This window comes from Narcine bancroftii, chromosome 14 (assembly GCF_036971445.1).
Source record: "Narcine bancroftii isolate sNarBan1 chromosome 14, sNarBan1.hap1, whole genome shotgun sequence".
Lineage (NCBI taxonomy): Eukaryota > Metazoa > Chordata > Chondrichthyes > Torpediniformes > Narcinidae > Narcine > Narcine bancroftii.
In genome coordinates, this window is record NC_091482.1 from 27073745 (window position 1) to 27100557 (window position 26813).

At 41.3% G+C, this 26813-nt stretch overlaps 1 protein-coding gene across 1 annotated transcript in view; it reads left to right on the forward strand.

Annotated features, from left to right (window-relative positions):
• The window catches only part of vps37d (VPS37D subunit of ESCRT-I), a 51846-nt gene extending 34781 nt beyond the window's left edge, over positions 1–17065 (forward strand). The window contains exon 4 of the mRNA XM_069912114.1: positions 11121–17065. Within this exon, the coding sequence (XP_069768215.1) occupies positions 11121–11576 (456 nt within the window). The 3' untranslated portion in view covers positions 11577–17065. The remainder of the gene's footprint in view (positions 1–11120) is intronic.
• The last annotated feature ends 9748 nt before the right edge of the window (positions 17066–26813 follow it).

Genomic DNA, 26813 nt, shown 5'->3' on the forward strand with positions numbered 1-26813 from the left:
CCAGTTGCCCTGATACCACATTCCCAATGTCTTGGTGAAACCTTTCACCATGTTCCTCACTGTCAGCAGGGAAGACATCCAAGACTGAATGCAGAAAATGAATTTTCAACAACATGCTGCACTTCATAGTTTTGGATTCCTGGTGGGGATTTGATAGAGGTATTTAAAATTATAAGGGAGATTGATAGGCTCTTCCCCTTGAGGATAGGTGAGATTGGTAAAAGAGGTCATGAGTGAAGGGTTAGGGGGGAAGAAAGTTTAGAAGTAACATGAGAGGGAGCTTCTTCACTCAGAGAGAGGTGGCTGAGTGGAATGACCTTCCGGAAGAGGTGGTTGCAGCAGGGTCAATTTTTTCATTTAAGAAAAAGTGCATGGATGTGATGGGATTGGAGGGTTATGGGCAGGGTGCAGGCAAGTGGGACTAGAGGAGATCACTTAAATTGTAGTGACTAGAGAGGCCAAAATGGCCTGTTTCTGTACTGTAATTGTTATATATGAAACAGACTTAAAATAAGACAGGAATCACAAAAATGAGTTATATCTAAAAGAAACAGTATGTGATCGGAAAATATTAAGGTGATTTTCAGCCCAAAATCCATTAAAATATACCAAAAATGTTCATGAAGTAAAATCTTTGTTGTGCAGTGTTATTAGTCTTACACTGACCAACAATTCATTTTATTATTCTCTTTTCATCTCCTAACTGTGAAACTATAAAAATCGGAATAAAAGTTCTGCGTATCCATATCCATGCCTGAACCCTGAATTCGGTGACCAATCCTCTACAACATTCCAAATTTCCTTGTGTCATAAACAGCAAAGCTAGTTTCACACGTTGAGCATTTTCTCCTTCAGCTTTCTTCAATGCCTGTTTGTAAACGTTCAATTTGGAGCCCTGATAGTTGCTCATACTAGACCAGTCTAATATCTTATAGTGAGTGCTGCACAACAGCTTGTGGGGAAAAAATCATACCTAAAATCTGGAAAACCAACCTTTCCTTATTCCAAGTACATTAAAATGTAAAGTACAGACAGTCTGCTAAAACGAAATATCAAAGCTGGGCGTCAGGGAAAGGTTATCTCCGAGCCCCAGGAGGATTCAGAACAGCTGGTATGTGTGGTTTCTCACCAGTTCTGGGTGAAAGAGCATACTGAACATTTATATACAAAGCAGAAGAAAGGGAATGATACCCAACTCCACTAAAAATCATGAAATGAGTTGAGAGGTGATGAGGGTGTTGTTGAAGAGGCATACTGCTTTTCCAAGGACGTAACTGTGTTTAACCAAGAAGAATTTGCAACATGTAACATCCTGTTCGGACTTGGCGCTCACTTTATATTGTCAGGATATTGATGAATGTGGGAGCCATTTGCACACATATGTGATCCAAACAAACACGTCCATTATTTTTGTTTTATTGGTATTTGCTGGGGGAAATATATTGGCTGAAACACTGCAGGAAACACATCTTTCAAATTGTGCTTTGGCAACTCACAGCTAATTAATTTTAACAGTTGTCCAACAACATCATTGTTTTTGAACCTGATTCAGTGTATTTTTGCTTCCAAGTAGAAGATTATAAGGGCATTCCAGGATTATATAATTTGTTTAGTTGACACTCTACTATGTCTGTTGGAGAAGCTGTCTAGGACAGGGTGTTAACCTAAAGGACAATAACCGAGCATTCAATCCACCGCCAGCTTCGTTCAGAGGCAGATTATTCCATAAAGGTGGCACAGTGGTACTGCTAGTCGAACTGGTGCCACACAGTTCCAGTGACCCAGGTTCAATTCTGAACCCTAATGCTGTGAATGTTGAGTTTGGATGTTTTCCCTATATGGGTTTCCTCCAGGAGTCTTGATTTGTTCTCACATCCCAAAGACCTGTGCATTGACATCTCTAGATAGCCCCTGGGGAGTAGGTGAGTGGAAGGATCTGGGAAGAATTTATAAGAGTGAGGGGATAGGATAATTATATATGGATGTTTGATGCTCAGTGGGACTCTTTCTGTGCTGTATACCTCTGTGGTCTAAACCACGAAAAAATGGTAAACAATAATTTCATCATAGTTTGTGGGATCCTGTTATTCAAATTTCCGATTGCCTCATCATATTAGCTATAAAACGTTTGGCACTGTGAAAGGTATTCAATAAATTTTTAATTTAGATATACAGCATGGATACAGGCCCATCCGGCCCATGAGCCCGTGCCGCCCAATTACACCAATTAACCTACAACCCCCGCACATTTTGAGTGGGAGGAAATGGGAGCATCGAGAGGAAACCCACAAAGACACAAATCCCTCACAGACAGTGCCAGATTCGCACCCAGGTGGTTGACACTGTAATTACGTTGCACTAACTGTGCCGCCCAAAAAGCTGATATTAGAGGCATTATGAGGTGATTAGTCTATGGTCATTCATGCTTTCAGCTCTCCCACAGCTCCAAATGCACTTGACAAAAGTAAAGCGAGATATTCCCTATGACTGACTCGGGTTCAATTTCATTGCGCAATCCATTGAACCTGTATGTGGTCTCCTCCTGATAGCTCTTATGCTAAATGGTTAGCTGCCACTTGGTTCCACTTTAACTAGAGCCTAAACATGCAGCTTGGGTGTGTTTTTGTATCTTCCTCTTCTTCACTATATTACTGAAATCAACTTTCAGATGTACTTCCACATGTAATTGATAACAGGTAGGTCTACCTCTCCAACCTCGTACTGCCTACATGATGTCAGACCAGTTGTTCACTGTCCAATTTGTTGACAACCATTTCAACTGACCTGACACTCTACCCTGACAAATGTAAACTCCCATTCCCCCAATATTTTAACTGTTGCTACCTTTCATTTTCTAAATCCCTTCATGGCTTGTCACCTACTCCAGCCATACAATCTACTTCCCTCGCCCAATCCTCCAGTCTTTGGGCATCTTGCTTGTCTGCCTCTCTTCACCCCAGCATCGACTATGTCGTCAGGTCCCATACCTTGTAGCTCTTTTCCTAAAGCCGTCTGCTTCTCTAATTCCCCACTTCAAATTCTCCTTCAAATCCACTCCTTCATCAAGATTTTGTCACCATTCCTAACTTCTCTCTTTGGCTTAATGCCCCTTACCCCTCAGGAAAGGACATGAGGTATTTCCAAGTATCCCATGCACCAAGTCAAATGTAAGGCTACTGCCCATCAGTCACACAGTGATAGAGCTGAGCTATTGTACAGTCCAGTTCTGCATATTCCCAGCTTCTGCGTCAACCATAGACACTGTGAGGTGCCTGTACTTGCCTCGAGCTCTTTAATTTTGAGAAGCAAATGTTTATTGATGGCCCAATATGCTGGATAATTATTTGTGTGTTGTGGAAGTTCAATAAGAAAAAGTGAAACTTGCTTAAAATACATTAGGTTCCTTAATCTTTGAAATATTAAAAATGACAAAAGGAGTTTTCAAGCATTTTGTTTGTAGTTGTAGTTTGTCATTTTGTCATAGTTTGCAATGCATCTTTAAACATTTCTGTTCTTTGCTCAAACATTGATCCTGAATGAACAGTATTGTCTACCTGTGCCTCAATTATGTAACAATGTCAGCCACATTAAGTTTGCGAGTTTAAATCTGCTCCTTTACAATTAAACATTTTCATGGGGTTATGCATTTATGAAAACATCACCCAGTTAAAGTCTATAGAGCGTGGCATTCAAAGAAAACAATCTACACTAATGCACTCTGGAGTTAGATAGCCCAATCTGGCTTTTATGGTTCGCATAGCAGTTGCAGTGCCAGCGACCCTAGGTTCCTATCCCGCGCTGTCTGTACATTCTCCCTGTGTCTGTGTGAGTTTCCTCTGTGTGCTCTGATTTCCTCTCACCCTTCAAAATGTACATGGGGTTGTACGTTAATTGGATGTAATTGGACAGCACAGGCTTGTGGGGCGGAAGGCCTGTTACCGTGCTGTATGTCTAAATTTAAATTTACATTGGTTGCTGGTCCCTTTCAATTAACTTATTTTTAACATTTCCTTCAGTGAATTCTAATGAAGTGGAAGAACCCACTTCACAGCAAATGGCAGCAACATCTTTTATGAGGCAGCTAAGTCCTTAATTCCAACGATTAGAAATTAAGGTAGATGAAGCTCAGTACTGAAGTTGAAAACTGAAGGATAATGAATGGAATAAGCAAAGTTCTGCTGTTTTTAACAGACTTTGAGAACATACTCAACAGTATTTCGGTTTACATAAAAAAATCTCGCAATATTTCACTTTGATTAGAGAAACACGAGGATGTAGCGCATGAGGAGGATAAAGATCGGCAGCTGGTGCTTCATTAACTCAGAAAGTTGCGGTCCACACAAACGTACTCAGTATGTGAGTGCTGTTCTTCACCGGAGGTCACATAGGTTGCATTTCTGAGCATTGCATGCAATTCGATTTGTACCTTGCATCATGTTTAACACAGGAAACCTTTTATCCTCCCCCAATTTGCTTGACTTGCATTGTGAAACGCTGTTTGAAAGGAAGCAAAAGCTGAACAAAGTCAACCGGACATCGACCAGACAACCCTAAACATTTGACACAGACTTAAAATGTCACTGCAAGAGATGTGGCATTAGAGGAAACCTTTGTCTTACATAGTCTGCTTGAGGCTTAAACACAGGCCAGTTGACTCCAAATTATTATATACTATATCTTAATACACTGCCATATAAAAACACATGAATTAAACTGGGCTGGCCGCCTGATAGAGACCAACCAGCAGTGGCCTGCATTGGGCCCAGACAAGATAAAGATACACCCACGGCTGATCATGAACAAAAAGGGGCTTTTGTACAAAGTGTGGCAACTATCTCAGAGTGGCAGATTTTACATGGATGTGCAAAGTGGCACATTTTGATAGGAAGAATAAGGTAATGCAGTGTGGTCAAATTCTAAAAAAAATGGTGAGAGACTGATAAATGTGGGTGTATACTGTTACGAGCCCAGAGGACTGCAAAACCCAGCAGCAATAGATATTCACCAAGACAAATGGTTACTTAAACAAAAGTTGCTTTTAATTATCTTTAAACATGAAAATAGAATCACATTTTAACTTATCACTATTGACTTACTTAACCTAACAACCCCCTTCTAATTCTAAGCGGATGTGTATGTAATGTGTGTGTGTGTGTGTGTGTGTGTGTGTGTGTGTGTGTGTGTGTGTGTGTGTGTGTGTGTGAGTTCAGAAAAGTTCTTTGGTTCACAGTCCAACCTCACTTCTCATTCCTCCAAGTTCACTGGTTGCAGGCAATGCTTATACTATGCACAGAGTTTAACATTTATAAAGTTCACCAGGGTTTGGTGCATGAAAGATAAATGGTTACTGCTCAGGAAGGTTCTTATCAGTTTTCAGAGAGAGATTTGTTGTTCACTGGTTTGCTGACGAAACTTTCCCCCTCAGGGTTCTCCAGATGATAACCTCTTTCTTTCAGGTCATCACAGAGTGCCTTTTCTGCTTCTCTTATTTCAAGTGAAACATTGGACAGCCAGTCGTCTCCTCTTGCATGAACCACAAGGGCTTTGACCAGGCTGAACCAAGAACTCACACAACCTGTCTTCCAAATGGGGTTTTCCACAAGCTTCCCAGCTTGTCCTGTTCCAGGCTTCACTGCTGTTGCTGACTATAACACTGTAGAACTGATCTCTCTCATGTACGCGCATGCACACACACACTCTCACACACACAAAGCCTGCTTTTACCTCTGCTTGCAAAACCACATGACCCTCTTAGAACAGCAAGTTCCACTTCAGACAATATGCAGCTCCAACAAGCTCTTTCATCTGTTGCCTTTTTGTAAACAACAATCCATTAGTGAAGTCTCTTGGGCACTCTCCAAAGCTTTTGCAAAGGCTCTGAGGCCCCAACATGTCTAGCATGAGCAGAGCTCCAGTATTTAAAATAAGATCTGTTTTAAAGTGTTTGTATGAGAGCTACACTAACAAACCTGCCCCAATTTATCTCCCAAAAACATATCTATATACTCTGTCACAATACATGTTTAATGTTCAATGTGGCAAGTCAGTTTAAGAAAATATGTGGGATCCTGGGCTTCACAAAGAGAGGCAGAGGGTATAAAACAAAAAGGTTCAGTTGAACCTCTATAAATATTGATTTATATTCTGAGCACTTTAGCTACAACAGGGAGGTCTTGGAGAAACTTGAGAAAAGATTTGCTGGAATGTTCGGGAGAGGTTGGGGAATCTTGGATCATTTCCCCTGGAGCAAAGATGAGAGGAAATTTGAAAGACAAAATCTTGACAGATTTACTTGGAATAAATGGATGAAAAATGTTCCCATTATTGGAGGGGGAAAGGACCAAAAGATACAGATCTAAACAATACAAAGTATGAGAAAACCTTTCTTTAAAAAAACATAAATAATTGACTGAAAGCAAAGTGGATGCAACTTCAGCTGAAGATTTGATATAAATGTAACTAGTTTAAACCAGTTCCTTATCTGGTTAAACATTCAAATTTTTAAAAATAGCTGCAGGGAGAGAAGATGGAGATGGGGCTGTTTTGATTGCTCTGGGATGTAATGATGCCTGCCATTGGCTTCCCCACAGGACTCTTCTGTGTCACCAACTCCTTTACCATAGTCTCTGAGTCATCATTAATGATGATTAGAGCATTTGCCATCAACACAAGGCACTAACAGCTGGAGATCAACACAATGTGAATCAGGAGGGAACATGCAGAAGAATAACATGGGGATTGTCACAAATCAATTCATGAAAGTGGGTAAGAGTTTTTTCATCACTCACACTGGACATTACAATTTTTCAAAAGGTTTTCTTCCTGACAACAAATTAGGAATTATGATAGACAACCTCAAGCTGAACATAACAATAATTTCAGATGTGCTGTATCACAGAGGAAGTTGGAGAAACATTAAATTTACTTTTATTGAATTTAGCATGTTTAATCGCAGAATGATACTGACACATTGCATTAGTTCAACTGACCTAAAAGTATTTTGCCACTGATTTTCATTTGCACCCTGCATCTGATGCCTCTCATGTCAGTGTCCCACAATAGGGTGGCATGGTTGATTCAACATGCATCAACACCTTTACAGCACCAGCGATCGGGACTGGACCGGGGCTTGAATCCCATGCAGTCTTTAAGGAGTTTATATGTTCTCCTTGTGTCTGCATTGGTTTTCTCTGGTGGGGGGAGGGGGGAGTGGTCTGATTTCCTCCCACTGTTCAAAACATACTGGGAGTGTAGCTCAATGGGGTGTAAATTGGGTGGCACGGACTCAGGCTGAAATGGCCTGTTACCGTGCTGTAAGTCTAAATTCTTTTACAATTTTTTTTTTGTTTTCATATATACAAAACACATTGGTAAATATAAATAAATAAGTTAAGGGGGTTTAACTACAGATTACAGATCATATCACAGAACAACATGATCACATCAGATAAGGATAAAATATCTTGTATAAGGGAATTTTACGTGTACTATTTGTATAATTTTTATATTCAGTATTATTTTTGGACATAATATGAGTTGTGATTTATTGCTTAATTATTAGAATTAGAGAATTTTATGTCCTGAATGAAATGTTATGTAATAATTATCATTTTGCTTCTAATTTGCAATTGATGTGCAATATGTATCTGATATGATTTGATTTATCATTAGTTTACCTTGTGTAAAAGGTTTTTGTTAAACTCGATAAAAATATTTTAAAAATAAAAGAAAATAGATAGGGACATATAGTAATAATATTAAAATAAGTTAATATCTAGTTACATGTATCAAATAACGATAAACAAGGTACAAATGAACCAACGTTATTAAATAGAGAAAAAGTAAAAGAGAAAAAACATATTCTAAACTAAATATCAATCCGCACTCCATGAGGCTTGCTGGCCAAGTTAAGGAGTCCACTACTAATAATAATAAGTATTATTAGTAATAATAACAGAGATTATTCATTTCTGCTTCTTTTCATGTATATCTAAATTTTTAAAAAATAAATAAATAAAAATAATTTGCCAACTTTGATGGATTCCAGTTGCCCTAATACCTATTTTCTATGGTCACAATGTCCTGTTGAAACCTCTCACCATGTTCGACACTGACTGTGCCAAGATCAGCAGGGAAGAAGTCCAAGTTTGAATGCAGAAAAATAATTTTCAATGACATGGTTTTATCTGCTTGATGCTGGATGCATTCATAAAAATAGATTATATCTAATAAAACAGTACATGATAAGAAAATGTTGAAGGTGATTTTCGTGATCAGCAGCCCAAAACCATAAAATACACCCAAAACTATTCAGGAAGCAAAAGCTTCGTTGACCAGTGCAATTAGTAAAGTTTATTTCCTTGTTCACCAATATATTTGAAAGGCATATCAGTAGAGAGATACTGAGACAGATGGTAACATTGTTTTGTTTCCCCATAGCAGTGCAGTATCCTAAATATGACTTTTAAAGCACCATTGCTACTTGTCTCTCCTGCTAATGGGAGAGAACTTACTCAGAGGGCCATTAGCGGGGTTGCAAGCCTCCAATGTTAACTCTAGACCTATCCCAAACCCATGGTGCTTCATGGCATGAGATCAAACACAAGCAAGAGAGTCTCCTGCAGGGGAAGCTGCTTAACATCACGATGAATCCATACTCCATTCTGGTGGATGCCATTTGGAAGAAACTCTGAGAGTAGCAAAGGCACAGGATATGCACAAAGTAGAGGACCTCAACGACCATCATCTCAAGTAGCTCAGCAGAACCATCGCTGGCTGAAACAGAAAACTCAGAGCATGTCAGGCAGCATCTGTGGAAGAAGAAATTATTATTATTTCAGGTCCAGGACCTTTCATAAGAACTGGGAAAGAGAGAAAGGCAAGTCAGCTTTCTATTTGTTCAATTTTAAAGCTAACTTTTAATTTCTCTTTTCCATTTCAATTCTGAAATGTTAACAAATAATGTCTGCCTCAGAAAATGCCATTTCCAGAGTTTTCAGTTTTGTTTTGCCTTTTCCACATCTGCTGATTTTGGATTTCCTTTCAACACTGAACAAGTCCTAAAGAGCATAGTATTTGGGCTTCTATGTTTAGTTGCTGCGAGTTTGATTATTGTGGTGGTTTGGGTGCGAGGCTGAGATATACCCAGTAGGGGGCCACAGAGGAAGGGTCTGCCACTGGTTTGTAGAGTGGTTGGCTGTTGGAAGTGGGAAAGGACTGTGTGGAACCATAGATGTTGGTGAGTTGGTATTGCTTGGAATGCGGGTTACGTATTCGCTGTAGATTGAGCATCTCATTACAGTGAAGTAAATTGTTGGTACGCTGGAGAATTATTAACCGATTCTGCTCATTATATGATGAGATGCCTCGCTGTTTATGGATTAGCTCGTTGTGACTGGCTAATAATCAGGTTAGACTCAAATATTTCGAGCTGGGAAATAGAAAAATAAAATTTAGATTGGCATCCATATATCAGTCTGTGCTCTGTGGATTAGACGTAGACTTCCTGGCAATAACATTTGCCATAACACTCACTGATACCGACAGCTGAAGAACAGTACAATGTGAATCAATGGAAAATATGCAGAAATAAAACATGGGGATTGTCACAAATCATAACCATATAACCATTTACGGAGCGGAAACAGGCCATGTTGGCCTTTCGAGTCTGCACCGGTTCACTGATTTTGTGCGCCTTCTTCAGGCATTGGTCAGATTGGCTGTCTGTGTACCAAAAATAGTAAAACCAATTCATGAAATTGCACAAGAGTTTCTTCATCAGTAATTTGTAAACTTCAACTATTTATTTGTTAACCAATCTATCTGAAAGGCATATTGGCAAAGAGGTACTGAGACAGATGGAAACATTGTTTTGTTCCCCCATAGCAGTGCAGTATCCTAAATTAATGATTAAATCTCACCAAGGCAGGTGCAGGATTTAATCCCATTAACCTTAGAATCACAGAGCTAGCATCAGGAGTAGTAACCATGTAGCTCCCATTGTAAAACCACATTTGGTTCACTCATGTCGAACCTACCAATCTCAGACTACATGTGACTCCAGACCCACAGTCGTGGTCTGAGTCTTAACTTTACACAGTTAGGAAGGCCAGTGAAATATGAGCTTGTCTGTGATGTGCAGATAAAAGGTAAATTCACCAGAGGATAAAATAATTAGTGGCACTCAGTTGATTTATATATATTCTTTCCAATCAGATAAGCCAAGTTACATTCTGCCTTGTACCCCAGTGACAGCATGTGGAAAGCAACCTTACTGCCAGAAAACACAACACCTTAAGCAACACTTATGTTGCACATAACACAACATTTTGGCCTAGAGTTAGCCCAAATACTGAATCTATAAACTTCAAACTGATGATTCTGAGCTTTTATTGGCAAATTTTTAGATGAGATTTGCTGAGACATCGGTTTGCATACAATTTTGTTATACTGCAAAATTCTGACACAGTACAAGTATCCCGCGCTTTTCAAAAATTCATTTTACGCCACTTTACTTTTACTAAAGACTTAAATTAGTTTGCTAACTGAAAGAAATCCAGAGGATTTTCGCTTTTATGAAAAAAGCCGAAAGAGCATTCAGTGTTTGTTTTGCAGCGAGCTGTTATGGAGGCAGCGCACACCCTGAGCAGTGAGAGTGGCGCCACAAAGCTCCTTCCCTGGGAGCTGCACTCAGCATCACGCCACCATAGCTTTGAACTGTGTCTGTGAGCATCTGTGCTTTTCCTCGATTTATTTTATGCATCTATTAGCATGATGTGCCGTAAGGTATCAGAAAAGCCTAAGAGAACTCGTAAAGGTGTAATGCTTAACGTAAAACTGGACTGGGAACACTCAAAAATGTTCCCATATAAATGAATGGTAATTAATTCTTCGCTTGACGCCATTTCAGCTTACACATGTTTTCATAGGAACGCTCTACTTTCGGATAGCGGGGGAGACCTGTATTAGGACTTGACCTCTCTCTGACCCGCAGGGCTTCAAAGGATGGGGCAGAGTTCCTGGAAAGCTTTTCTGTAGAGCATTGTGTGTGCTTTGGGGCATTGTCTTGAGCTTCCCAGTGACAAGATCAAAGTGTATAATTAGATTATTTTTCTTTATAGGAAATCACTGACACGTTTTTGGCTGGTAAGGTGTCATTGGAGAGCTTCCTGCAGAGGTTCCACAGGATGAGAAAACTTTGCCATGTGAGAAAAACGCAAGTGGAGAAGCTGCAAGAACTGACCAAAAAGAACAAATGGAGTCAGCAGCAACGAGCAAGCTCACGCAAAGTCGCTCCCAACCTCAGAAATGGACCTGTGATCTACGGGTTACACCAGCGTCAGATCATCATAGCCCCACGTCCGTTCCCTGCACCTTCACCTCCTCCTCAGAGCAAGAACCTGCCTCCACTCAGCTTGCGTGAGCACCAACCTGCAGTTTCACAGCCTCACACTCCACTTAAGTCCCAGGCACTTCGCTCGGGCCTGTGCTTGCTTGGCCATCTTCCAATATGGACTCCTAGGCCATTTAAGCTTCAGCGGGAGTACGCGGTCCAGAAGCGACCTCCCTATCGATAAGACATTGCCCAGACCCTTCGTCTACTGCTTTGTGCAAATCACTGAAGGTGGGGAGCAATGGAAGAACACATTGTAGGCAAAAATCACATCCAAAATATGGTGGGAAAGGAAGGAGAGAAGAGAATGGGTGATAAAGTGAAAGACATTTTGTTTAATGAAACGTCAGTGGAGGAGAAATGAATTTACAAGTTGGGATCTCAGTTCCTTTATTTGTAAAACAAAAGGTGGAAACCTACTTGGCATTGAATGCCAAAGGATTGGCACGATCTGACCAAATGAATGACGTCTCTTCATAACTGGTTAATTCTAAGATTTACCATGAATATATCAAACTCCCTTTTTACAACAAAGGATATTTTACTTTTATTTTTAGAGGATCATTCTCTACAAATCGATCGACTTTCTATGAAGATTGCACTCATTAGCTGGACTGAACAAGTCACGTTCAGTCCAGAGCATCAGAAAGAACATCTGGGAGATTTGATGGATTTTTTTCAATTATCCATCTTCTGACGTAGCCCAATGAAATAAGTAGGCCTTAAAAATGACTGACCTTGCTTAGAAAATGGACAACCTCCCTTAGATCCAATTGGATCAATGATGCTTTATCTCAGCTCATTTCAGAATGGGTCTGGAACTGTTCCTGATCACAGCTGATGAACGTCCAAATGTTACTCTAAATGAACTGACAGAAATCAAGGCACTGATATGAAATATATAAGCAGCTATAATTTCCCTTGTGCATGACTTCAGCAAAATCCAAGATCCACATTAACCATCAAATGCCTGTTTAGACTAGCTCTGGTAGATGGACCAAATTAGCAGTCAGATTTTACATCTTTTCTTCACGCAGTAGAGTCCTTTGAGAAATGTCAAGCGGGATCATTCTAAATAAAATTAAGGCAGCCGTGCCATGCCAATTTTGATATTGGCTTTATATAAAATTAATAATTTGAGGAATTACATTGATGCAGCTGCCCCATAGCTCTGTATCAGCTGGTGTCGAGAGTACAGATATGAAATTCCATCTGCTTCCTTCTTGTACCCCAAGTTATTCCCACTGGGCTGAGCATTAAGCTTTCTCATACTGGCCTTTGACCCAATGGATTGAAGGTATTTAAATCTTTCTATCACCTCCATTGGCAGACATGGTGCTGATAATTCATGAACAGAATTCATTTATGACACATTGCCACTTGAGTAAAAGGTTGTGGAATCCCAGGAAGCAAGATATTAATCTGCATTGTCGAATACTAGTTGTTTCAGGAATATGCCCTAACCCTTCCCAGTCTGCTGTGATAATGTCAGCCAACTTATACAAGCTTCACTCCTCAAACGCAACATCATAAACAACCAGGTGATGTACTTGGTAGTACGCTGAGAATGCCATTGCTTACCCTCAGACGCATTTCATGTTCAGCACCTCCTCAAAAAGGCAGCTTCACAGACCATGTAGAAGCACTGCAGAGAACGTGAAGGGAGAATGTGTACTCAGGACTAGTATGAAGGTTTAACCATTAGTTTTTCAACTCATCAATAAGAATGCCATCAACCAAGGCAAACTGCCATTTCAAAACGATAAATATATGGTTTTCAAGACCGATAACATTTAATTTGTATTTGGGTTTACTTTGAGGGATGCTTTTGAATTTAGAGTCACTAGGTCATAACCCATTAATCTTCTGGAATTCTTTGAGGAGGGAATTACTGAACCAAACCGACAGGGAAATCTAATATAAATTTTTAGGAGCTGCTTGATGGCGTGAGCACCAACCTGCAGTTTCACAGCCTCACACTCCACTTAAGTCCCAGGCACTTCGCTCAGGCCTGTGCTTGCTTGGCCATCTTCCAATATGGACTCCTAGGCCATTTAAGCTTCAGCGGGAGTACGCGGTCCAGTAGCAACCTCCCTAGAAGGAGTTAAGCATCATGGAAATTAGCTTTGGAATAGGGTGGTAAGGAATGGAAAATGCCAGCATTTCTGGATGGAGGAGTTTCTCTGGAAGCAGTCACCCCATTATGAGTTTCTGACACTTGCAGCTGACAGACATCAAGCTAACAATATCAGGGAGATAAATAGCCTTCAAAAAGATTGGAAGCACTTAAAATATGATTCAGTCACATGTAATTTGTCATTTATTCCTTAGGACTTCCTTTTACAATCATCAAATCTAGATCCAAGGGCATTATAATGATTGGGATAATCCATATCCATTGGTTTCATTACAATCAGGGATCAATTCTCCTCAGATCATTTGTGCACACGTCAGTTCTTGCTGTCCTCAAATCCTATTTCTTTTCATTGGGTCACTTCATGGATGAAGGTTGGGCGGGTAGATTTTAATGCAAACTTGCCATTTTCCAGTGAACCAACACTGACCAAAAGCTAAACATTAGAATGCCTACAACTAGACTAATATGTGCAACATTGAACTAAAGCTGGACTTCAGAAAATATTTTTGTGTATCCTTACTTAAAAAAATCCCTTTCCACATCCCCTCCCCCAGGGTTGAACGCAAAGGTTAGGCTTTTCTTTTCATGATCAGCTGATGACATGCTAATTAACTCGCAAAATAAACCATTTTGAACATTGGAGTAGAAGACAGGTTATGGTGAAGGTTAGGTTATGATGCTCAGATGATTCATTGGGCAAAAATTTTATGTGTGCGAAGGAGGGCTGAGGAGTTGTAGGGGTCAGGAAAAGGCAACAACTCAGTAAGTGGTGTGGATGGTAAATTTGTGAGGGTAGATGGCTTTTTTGGAATTTTGCTTGATTATTCCAGGCTACAAAAATAGTTAAGGCCTGAATAGTATCAGGCTCTTTTTTTTTGCCATGAACATCATTCCTTTAAGTTCTGAAAACAAAGTTGTTTTAACTACCTTCAGGGCCTCAAAATGAGACAGTCTTAATTTATAAATCAGCCATTACAGAAGATTGGATAGCATGTTGTTATTTGGAAACCAGGGGAAAAGTTCATTGATATCAAGGGGCTTAGATAGAGAAAGTTATGAAAGAACTATTTCACACAATGGAGATCAGTGGAAGCGTCAAAAAGTTGAGAAATGTTTTCACTTTTCTTTTGGCCTAGTTCTAGAATTAATTGTGTGGAAAGGTACATTTACAGAACCTTCAATACATTGAAAAAGTTTGTGAAAGCTTTGTTTTAAATCATCCTCTCAGGACTGAGGGCAACTTGGTGCTGTTGCAACTCACCAAGTTCTGATGAAGGCAAAGTGGAATCCAAACACTACAACAGGTGCTTGCTGAAGGCAGAGTGTGGAGTTTTTTGGGGGCACGGCAAACTCCTTCTGTCATTGTTTTTTTCTGAGCTTCCACGTGCTCCCAAAGAAATAATTCAAGATTCTCAGTGGCACCCCAGATACTGCTTCACCATTTCAAGTGATGATTGGCGAGGGGTCTCAGTGGAGTTGGTGGAGAAGTTACATTTTCCCATGGAAGATTTGAGAAAAGCCGCTGATTATTTCTCCTATCCTTTTTGCAGTAAAAGAGCTTGAAGTGCTGTTTAGGTAACTTGGTGATGGCTTCAGAACTGGCTTAGAGCTGTTCAAGAAAGTTGTTGGCATGGACATTACTTATTCTGCCTTTGGATTTGGAGGATTTTTGCAGAAACAGTAGTGGCAGTATCCCTTCCAGGTGTTGTAGATGCATCATATATATGTGAAGCATACAAGAGAGTGGGAATCACTACTCACCAGCAGACCATGAGATTTACATCAGGTTTGAGGTCTGGAGCTTTGATCATTCTTTTCCTCAGAAATGAAAAGGCTCTGCTAGTGCGGTGGAAATAGTAATGAATGTTGTCGTGACAGCTCCCGCTGCAGAATGGTGACTTCTGAGATTTGGGAAGCAGTCCACATTTCCTGTGGTTTCTTCATGGACTTCTGTCAGGGAGCAGTGTGGTGCAGCAGTGTAGTCTTGTGTAACAAGTGGGAAGAGGATTTCCAGTCTAACTTCCATTCTCTGGATTTCTTCAGAGTCTTCGCCTCTGAAATATATATACACATCTCTGCTCAATAACTGACGTCTTTGGAATGAAGGTGACACTTCAACAGTGTCTTTTCATGCTCTCCAGCAGGAAGCTTGTTGAAAGTGAGGTATAATGTTCAACAAAAAATGTTGAGAGGGTTAGGGTGGCTCAATTGGCATGGTGGTTTACACAATGCCTTTACAGCACCAGCGAATCCTGCACTGTCTGTAAGGAGTTGGTACATTCTGCCTGTGTCCGCAATGGTTTTCCCTGGGGGCTGCAGTTTCCTCCCATTGTTCACAACGTACCGGGGTATAGGTTAATTGGGCTAAATTTAAAATATTTTAATTTAAAATGACCATGTCATGTTTGACCTTGGTAATGTTGAATCCTTTGCTTTGAATTTTAGCTTGCATGCCACATGTAGCAGATGTAGAATGAAGATGCATTTTTGAGGGCAGTTGAATTTGAGAGGAATACTGCACAGTCTCAGTTGACCTGAACATTCGCATGATGACTGAAGCTAAGACCTGAGAGGTGGGATTGCACTGGTGAAACATGTAGTCTCAGCCAGCATTGGGCAAATGGCCAACTGACCTCATTCTGTGCCATAAATTTCCATAATTCTATAAAGATTTTCTGAACCTCAGTGATCTTAACATAACTGCCATTCCTCAGGGTAGTGGGTAAATTCGCGCCCAAGTGTAATTGCAAAAGTTGCTATGGAGATTGTAACTGTTTAAATCTGTGAGAGTAGTTAGTTTAGTTTGCTATTAACATGAAGGTAATTTCTTTGAGATTCGAGTCACATTCTTTCTTACCACATTTCCAAAATAGCAACAGTCACTCAAAAATAAGTATTGGTTGTGATAATCATATGTCCTTGGGTGAAGGTCACCAAGTATATGTAAATAAATTTGTACAGGTTCTGCCTGATTCAGATAACTCCATTTTTTAGTTTAGACTCCAATAATTTTGTTCATTTGTTCTTGAATGCATTCTTCTGGTTTATCAATTGTTGGCTTCATTCCTGTTTGGCCAATATCACAGGAGTCACTGCCTCATTCTCATGTTTCCTTCTATTACTCCATCCTCTGGAAAGCTAGATGCCTCATTCATGTGACACCACAGGACACATTTCCAAGAGCTCCTCTTGTCCCATGTCTCACACACTTGTTTCTCACTTCTTCACTTTTCCCACATCACCTGCTTCATTTTTTCGTTCAGCTTCTTTGTTACTTTGTTCAACATTCAAATGCTTGCAAATAATTATCTGAGACTTTTCAGATGAGAGGTTATGGAAAAAAATAAGTAAGATTCCAAACTTTCCATGGGCACTGTGAATAAATAGGGGGCACCTTGTGAATGGCAGTGTCCCTGGCAATAAGCGAAGTCACAGTTTCAGTGTGATTTTTTTTAAAATAACTGTGAAGGATCTCATCATGTACACCAAACTATTTTGTACATGATTTCAATAAAAGACCTTTTGTTAACAAAAAATGCAGCAATGGTGTTTTATTTGGTATCCCAAAACCTTTTCTCATTGCCTTAAGATTGTGAGTTTTGCCTGAAGGATAGAAGGTTCCCTTTATTTGCAATATTTCTAAAGATAGCACATCAATTATTGATTCTGTTGAGAACCATTCTTGAAAACCCTTCTGAATTATTTCATCATCCACTATTTTAATGAAGAACTTTGACAAGTTTAAATAGGTAGGTTAAAGCCAATGTGAAAAGAAGTTGGATCTAAATGTGTGGCAGGTTGAGCCAAAATGTGTTGACATGTGAATTTGACAAATGCCTCAATTTATTCCATGGATTAGCAGAAAGAAGAGGTTCCTAGAAACTCTCACCTTCATCCACACATGAGAGCAATGCAAAGGGGCAAGGCAGAAGGATTGCAATCTGGGTGCTGCAGATGATCTACATCAGTCTGCAGGGGGAGGCCCCACCATTACAAATATTAATCTGACAATTCTTTACCAGTTTTGGAGGACTGGTTTCAGTAAAAGGCTCTCGTCTAATGTTGGACTTGGTCTATAAATGTCAGCTCCTCAAGGAGAGTTGGAAAAATGCTTATGTTTCTGTAGCATTGCACCAGTTCTGAACGTGTTCCTTGTCATCCGTTGATTTCTAAAATCATGCTACGGTTTTTAAAGCCAACATCAGAATTTGTTTTCTCTACCTCCTCAACCAGGTAAGTGCTCTTTGGTGAATATTGTAGATTTTTTCCTTTCCTTCAATGCTAGAACTGATTGATGTGAGATACATATTTAATGTGTGCTGGATATCTAAATCAGAGGAGATATTGGTATTGTATTGTTATACACAGTTCTGGAGGAACTCGGTAGGTTATGCAACATCTGTGGAAATAGGCAGTCAATGTTTTGGGCCAGAATCCTTCAGGTGAGGAGGGGAAGGGGGAGGACCACAGGCTTGCAGGAGATGGGTCGACACAGGTAGAAAGGGGAAAAAGCAAAGGGAGCTAAGAGGGGGAAGGGGAAGAGGGCTGAGGAAGATGTGTGGTGCTGGAGGAAGGAAGGTGATGGAAAGGAATCAGAGGGCTGAGGAAAACAATGGTGCGTTCCAAAAACTGCAGATCAAAATCAATGAAATATAAGGTGTTGTTCTTCTGATTTATGCGTGGCCTCAATGTGATAGTATTTTTGAGGCCATGGGCAGACACATCAATAGGGTATGAAACTGAAGTGGCTGGGTACTGAGAGGTCCTTGCTGTTGTAGCAGGCAGAACAATGATGTTCAATGAAGCAATTTTCCCCAATGTGGAGGAGGCCACATCAGGAGCGCTTGGGTAAGAGTGACAGCTAGGAGTTATTCTCTTCAAAGCAGTGGACATTGAGTCTCACCCCTTCAGGACAATGGCAGTCCCAGTACAGCTTCCTTAGCACCCAACCATGTCTTCATCACGTGTACAGAGAAAGGAAGTATAACATGGAAAACAAGCTCTCAGATATTATGAATTTAAATCAGCAGGTTCATTTTTTTTTTGTTCATTGATAAGATTTAAGACAGTTTGTGAAAAAGTTAACTGTAGTCAATAAAAGCATACAATAGCTGACCAGATTTGTATACTGTCTCTCCTTTTAAAATGCAGATGCTTGTGGTAAAATTGGTTCAAAGATGTGCTTGCTGTCTTGAGGCAAATAAAGGTGGATAAATCCTTGGCCCTGACAAGATATTCCTTCAGACCTTGAGAGAAGCATGTGCAGGAGTTGTAGGGGCCCTAGCAGAGGTACAGTATTTTAAACATCCTTAGCCACAGAGCCGTTGTCATACCCACACTCCTGTTCGGCTCCGAATCATGGGTCCTCTACCGGCACCACCTACAGCTCCTAGAACGCTTCCACCAGCGTTGTCTCCGCTCCATCCTCAACATCCATTGGAGCGCTCACACCCCTAACGTCGAGGTACTCGAGATGGCAGAGGTCGACAGCATCGAGTCCACGCTGCTGAAGATCCAGCTGCGCTGGATGGGTCACGTCTCCAGAATGGAGGACCATCGCCTTCCCAAGATCGTATTATATGGCGAGCTCTCCACTGGCCACCGTGACAGAGGTGCACCAAAGAAAAGGTACAAGGACTGCCTAAAGAAATCTCTTGGTGCCTGCCACATTGACCACCGCCAGTGGGCTGATAACGCCTCAAACCGTGCATCTTGGCGCCTCACAGTTTGGCGGGCAGCAGCCTCCTTTGAAGAAGACCGCAGAGCCCACCTCACTGACAAAAGGCAAAGGAGGAAAAACCCAACACCCAACCCCAACCAACCAATTTTCCCTTGCAACCGCTGCAATCGTGTCTGCCTGTCCCGCATCGGACTGGTCAGCCACAAACGAGCCTGCAGCTGACGTGGACTTTTTACCCCCTCCATAAATCTTCGTCCGCGAAGCCAAGCCAAAGAAAGCCACAGGTGAGGTGCCAGAGGATTGGCAAATAGCTAATGTTATTCCGTTGTTTAAGAAAGACTCTTAAGAAAAATCCAGGTAGGTATAGGCTAGTGAGCCTGAGATTAGTATTGGGTAAATTGTTGGGTTTCTCAAGAGACTGGATATTCAAGTACTTGGAGAGACGAAGATTGATTAGGGATAGATAACATGGCTTTCTGCATGGTAGTTCACATCTAATCAATCTTGTAAGGTTTTTTGAGGAGGTTACCAGGAAAGGTCCCACATAGGTAGTTGGTCAAGAAGATTCTGTCACTCAGTACTGAGGATGAAGTCGTAAACTGGATTAAATATGGCTTTGAGGGAAGAAGCAAAAGAGTACTAGTTGATTGCCTCTCTCTCTCACTGGAGACTTGTGGTACACCACAGGGAACGCTACTGGACCCATTGATGTTTGTCCATCTTGTCATCTACATTAATGATCTGAATGATAATGTGGTCAATTGGATCAGCATGTTTGCAGATGATACTAATATTGAATTAAAGTGGACCGTGAGGAAGGCTTTCAAAGCTTGCAGCGGAATCTGGACCAGCTGGAAAAATGGACTGTAAAATAGTAGATGGAATTTAATGGTGTGAGATGTTGCACTTTGGGAGGACAAACCTTGGTAGGACTTGCACGGTAAATAGAAGGGCACTGTGGAGTGCAGTAGAATAGAGGGATCTGGGAATACTGACATATAGTTCATTGAAGGTGACATCACAGGTAGATAGGATAATAAAACAAGCTTTTGGCATGTTGGCTTTCATAATTCAAAGAATTGTGTATAGGAGTTGAGGTATTATATTGAAGTTGGATAAGACATTGGTGAGGCCAAAGTTGGAGAATTGTGTGCAGTTTTGGTCGCTTCTTACAGAAAAGATATTAGTAAGATTGAAAGAGGGCAAAAAAATTTACAAAGATGTTGCTGAGACATGAAAACCTGAGTTATACGGAAAAGTTGAATAGGTTTGGATTTTATTCCCTGGAGCATTGGAGAATGAGGAATGATTTGATTGAGCTACATAAAATTATTTTTAATCACGAGGGGAATAGATAAACACAAGCAGGCTTTTTCCACCAAGGTTGTGTGAGAAAGAAAGAAAGGACATGGGTTAAAAGTGAAAAGTTTTAGGAGAACTTCTTCACTCAGAGGGTAGTGAGAGTGTGGAGTGAGCTGCCAGTAGAAATGGTGGATGTGGGTTCAATTTCAACATTGAAGAGACATTTGGATGAGTACATGGATGGGAGGGATATGGATGAAGGTCGATGGGACAAGGCACAAAAATAGTTTGAACCAGACTTGATGGGCCAAACAGCTTTCGGTGCTGTAATTTTCTGTGGTTTTATGGTTCTGCAGAGGAATCGCATAGTACTATGAAAAAGGAAATATGATGTAGCTTATCCAGAACTGCAAAATGCTCAAAATCTGTAACTGAAATTATGATTGAGCAACTACTTTGATTGCTCAATATCCAGATTGAAGAAAATGCATATAATGCAGAGGTGTTGAATTATAAAGGTTACAACAGGTTCAGGATTCACCCACAAATGACTAGTTTAAACCTCCAGTTAGATCACACACAATGAGTGACTGGCAAGTATTCTGTCTTGCGCTGCAATTTCAACCCGTTTGTTGTTGCCTGTATTATCTCTGCTTTTTCTATTGTTTCCATGGGGTAGAGTTTCTCCTTTCATCTCTTCGCTCAACACCTAAAGTTTTGGTTCTGGTTCTGGCTGAAGGGAGAAATAGACTATTTAAAATTTCATGATGATATATTGCTGAATAAATAGTAATGAGTTGTAGTGTGTGAGTGTGTGAGATGGGAAGGTAATTTGTAATGGGAGAACTGGAGGTACTTATATTGTGACTAAACATTCCTGATTATGTTTCAGGCCTGAAAGGAGTGATCTCATCATTTGGGTTCCTCTCAATGACATGCTTCTTCAATTTAAAATTTATTCGATTTAAAATTTATGTTTATGATATGGCCAAGGCCATTCATGTGATTATCATGTACATCAGTTTTTTTTAATTAAACTCAATTAAAATATTTTTTAAAAGACATGTTTCTTCAAAATACAGGTACATAATCTTTTGTCTGAAACCCTTGGGACCAGACACTTTTTGGAATTTGGAATTCTTTGGATAATGGGATAATAGTAACACGGTACTATCTTAATGGTATCCAATTAAGAAAAGGGGAGATGCAAAGAGACCTAGGTGTCGCTGTGCATCAGTCATTAAAAGTGGGCAGGCAGGTGCAGCAAGCAGTAAAAAAGGCGAATGGTATGTTGGCGTTCATATCAAGAGGATTCGAGTACAGGAGCAGGGAGGTATTGATGCAGTTGTATAGGGCCTTGGTGAGACCTCACCTGGAGTATTGTGTTCAGTTTTGGTCTCCTTATCTGAGGAAGGACATCATTGCTATGGAAAGAGTGCGGAAAAGGTTGACCAGATTGATACCAGGGATGGCGGGACTTGCATATGAAGAAAAGCTAGAACGACTGGGATTGTACTCGCTGGAGTTTAGACGATTAAGAGGAGATTTAATACAAACATTCAAAATTCTTAAGGGATTTGACAGGCTAGATACAGGAAGATTGTTCCCAATGTTGAGCAAGTCTAGAACCAGGGGTCACAGTTTAAGGATAAAGGGGAAGTCCTTTAGGACTGAGATGAGGAAGAATTTTTTCACTCAGAGGGTGGTGAATTTATGGAATTCTCTGCTACAGGAAGTGATTGAGGCCGGTTCCATAGCTATATTTAAGAGAGAGTTAGATTTAGTACTTGTGACTAGGGGAATCAGGGGGTATGGAGAGAGAGCTGGAACAGGGTACTGAGTGGATGATCAGCCATGATCAAAATGAATGGTGGTGTAGGCTTGAAGGGCCAAATGGCCTACTCCTACACCTATTTTCTATGTTTCTATATTAAACTATTGCGCTGATTTCAGATTTGTGCGAAACAAAAACACACTCCAACTAGAAGGTTCTCTGAACAGACATGGGGTGGGGGGGGGGGTTGTAGTGGCACTGAACGGAGGAGGGTTGCAGTGGTGCTGGACAGGGGGTGGCGGTGGCGCTGGACTGGGGGGGGGGGGGGGGGTTGTGGCTGTGATGGACGGTAAATGAAGTGAGATAAAGATTAGTAAATAAAGGTACCGGTTTGTGCACTATTGACACATGCTGAGCAGAAAGATTCTGGACTGTACTTAGCATAGTGGGAGTTAGAGGTTACAAATTAACTCAGTAGAATTGGATAGTTAGAGAGAGATCTGACTTTCTGATGATTCAAATCACTTTCTGGAGATTTTTCATTGTTAACCATTGATTTGCATTCAATGCCAAGAGGCAGCAGATAAATTTCTAATGACTCAAGATTACTATTAAGGGGATAACGGTAACAATCACCCTTTACTGGATCTTTTTCTGTTCATCTGATTCTGTTATTCACACTTCTATGACTGTTGCACTTCCAGCATCAAACACATCTCAAATAGAAAACTATTTTCGGAGCATTGCCAGGGGAATTAAACCACACTGTTTTGAGAGGGTCATTCATGGATTCATTGCACATTACTGGACCAGGACTCCACCTTCTATTCTTCAGCTCACCTCCACCCACTAATCTCAGCCCTGGGCCCCCCTTTTCACCACCAACCAGCTCAAGCTTCAAATGGTTGATTTCCTGATTGAAAAGCCAACCATCTCTGACTCAATCATGGAAACCATACCATCTCTCCAGGAACTAATCTTCAGATTCTCCCTAATCCTGTTGGAGGATGACCCGCCAACCTTGAATCCTGACCCTGTCTCCCACCCACTCTCTGGATCTAATCTCTTGCCCTGGATGGTAACATTTCTTTGGCATTGTAGAAATTGAATGAGGAAATGTAAAAATTGATCAGTGTTGAAGTTTTTGGTGCAAAGTTCATAATCGGAATGTTGTCTCTCTTGGCTAGGCCAATGAATTATAATTTCCAGGCTATAAACTTCTAAGATGGCCTTTTATTAGCTGATGCTAATATAACCTGCACGAAATCTTGATTTGGGAACAGATATCCAGGATAGATTTGGATTAGGCAAGAGAAGAAAATTTATTAATTAGGGGGCTGTAATTCCTTAGAATTCTCTACTTGAGAGAGCTGCAGGTGCTTAGTCATGTCCATTCAGTGCTGAGATCAATAGATTTTGGAATTGGAAGTTTTGAGGATGCAGTTAAAAGTTATTTAGGTCATGATCTAACTGAATGGTGAAGCAAACCCAAGGCACATTAGATATTACACTCTCTTCTGTTATTAATCCTTATATTCTGATCGCAATCCAAGAATTCCAAAGTACCATGCAGGGACGGACTCTTGATTGGAACACTGTCTTCTAATTAAAATCTAGGAACTCTTAAGGATCATGTAGCATTTCCAGTTCTCTATTCCATGACTGATGACCACTATCCAAGGAATTTCAGTGGAAGATATATTGATGGCCCTACAATTTAATTCACTTGCTAACATCCACTGGACCACTCTTGTCTTATTCATAAAGAATGGCCAGACATACTACCTAGTGACTGCATTTGTACCCAATCAAGAGGGAAGCCTTGAATTTATTGGAAATAACATTAATGCAGGAAAAATGCACTGCAGCTTGATGCCAACCTGGGAATAGTTCATCTGTTCATTGATGGGGAATCACTGTTCTATGTTGTGTCTTTCAAATTTGATTGGGTTTTTTGAGGCAATAATAAAGGCAATAGTGGATGTTGTCTATATGCATTTTAGTAAGGCATTTGACATAGTTCCTAATGGTAGGCTGATCCAGAAGGTACAGGTGCAGGGGATCCATGGTGAATTGATAGCCTGGATTCGGGAGTTGGCTGTTCCATAGAAGAGGGTAGAGGTGGAAGGGTGATATTCTAGCTGGAGGTCCATTACCAGTGGTGCTCTACAGGGTAGGTGGGTGGATTAGTAAATTTACACTAAGATTGATGGAGTTGTGGACAGCATAATCAGTGAGAGATGCAACAGAGAAATGCATACGAGGCTTAATGCAGACAAGAATGAGGTGCGGCACTTTGGGAGGTCAAATGTTAGAGGAATGAAACAGTTAAATTTCCTTTTATTGTCATGTAATAATTTAACTTTTGCCCACCATGGCAAAGATCACCATTAGTATTGCACAGCACTCCTTACAGTATGAAGCAAAAGAGAGTCCCTTCAGATTCACTGAATGTCTGTGGATTTACCTCCAGAGCTCCCACAGCCCCTGCATCCTCACAGACTCCTGTTCAATTCATTGGCATCCTGAGCTCCAGATCCAGACCTCCGACACAATCAGGAAGCCTTCAGCACCCGTCCCCTTTGCGAACCCCTCACCCTGAGTGACCTTTTTGCCCTGCTCCGACACCCGGTTCCCATGAGCCAGTCTCCAGCAACCCACAGCCCATGTGTATCCCCCAATTGGATGTCACCCACTGCCTATGTGGATCCTTGTGCCACTGAGCCTCTTGCTGGTCCCCCAGCCAGGGTCGCCATCCTGTGGGGTCATCTCCCATGCTTCTCTTTCTCAACAGGCAGTGTTCTCGCAACTCCTGGTGTCCTGCTTCTCTCCCAAAGCCTACAACCCCTCATCTTGTGGACTGCTGCTGAGCACAGGCACCACCATCTTTAGGACAGACCTTGTGATTGCGGGATTTTACTTGCAGCCACTATCCGCTCCTTTATCAGGCCGTTTAAAGCTGCCAGCATTAGGACCAGGTGGTTTGAACCCTTCAGAGCAGCGCTGTGTCTCTGCCTTCGGTTCTCCTGGGCCCACACCAGTGGCACCACTGCTGTTACAACATCTCTGGCAGCAGCACCATTTTCTGGTTAATAGCAGGGACGTGCGAGGGATCAGGGGCTTCAGGTCCATGGCTCCTTGAAAGCAGGCATACAAGTAAATAGGATGGAAAAGAAGGCATATAGTGTATCTGACTTAATTAGATGGGGCATCCTTTGCTCCATGAACATCGAAGTACTCGAGATGGCAGAGGCCGACAGCATCGAATCCACGCTGCTGAAGATCAAACTGCGCTGGGTCGGTCACATCTCCAGAATGGAGGACCATCGCCTTCCCAAGATCATGTTATATGGCGAGCTCTCCACTGGCCACCGTGACAGAGGTGCACCAAAGAAGAGGTACAAGGACTGCCTAAAGAAATCTCTTGGTGCCTGTCACATTGACCACCGCCAGTGGGCTGATCTCGCCTCAAACCGTGCATCTTGGCGCCTCACAGTTTGGCGGGCGGCAACCTCCTTTGAAGAAGACCGCAGAGCCCACCTCACTGACAAAAGGCAAAGGAGGAAAAACCCAACACCCAACCCCAACCCACCAATTTTCCCCTGCAACCGCTGCAACCGTGTCTGCCTGTCCCGTATCGGACTTGTCAGCCACAAACGAGCCTGCAGCTGACCTGGACATTAACCCTCCATAAATCTTCGTCCGCGAAGCCAAGCCAAAGAGAAGAGATGAAGAGATGGGGCATCAAGTATAAGAATAAGCAAATTGTGTTGCTGCTGTATAATATTTTGATTAGGCCACATGCAATTCTAGTTACCCCATTACAGGATGGATGTGAAGGCTTTGGAAAGAGTAAAGGGATTTAACAGATTGTTGCCTAATTCTGATGGTATGTGTTGTTGAAAGAAGTGGGTTGTTTTCTCTGGAGCGTCAAGGGCTGAAAGGAGACCTGATAGAAGTTAATAAAATTATGAGAGGGATTGAAAGGATAGACAGTCAGAAACTTTCACCCAGGGTAAAATTGCCAATACTAGTGAAATGCATTTAAGGTGAAGAAGGTAAAGTTTAAAGGCGATGTGCCGGGAAAGAGACTGATAGGTGCCTAGAGTGGGCTGCCAGGACTAATGGTGAAAACAGATACAACAGAGGCATTTAAGAGGCTTCTAGAATATGCTGAGAATAAAGGGAAGTAGTGGAAGTTATAGCACAGTTACCCCTCTGCTGTAACCTTTCACTGACAAGGCAGGCAGTCACAGTACTCGTATCTTGTGCAAGTAGTGGAACCTTAATTTGAGCATCATGGTTGGTGGGTCAAAGGACCTGTTCCTTTGCTGGACTGTTCGATGATATGAGTACTGTGACTGACTGACTTGTCAGTGAAGGGTTACAGCAGAGGGGTACCTGTGCCATTATAACGAGTGCGTGTCTCATTTCCTGTGTGATTATCAGAGGCCTTGTTCCGAGGTCTGGCTGGAGTAGATTCAGTCAGAGAAAGTGTTGAGGTTTACAAGGAACAGTTTCCAGCAGT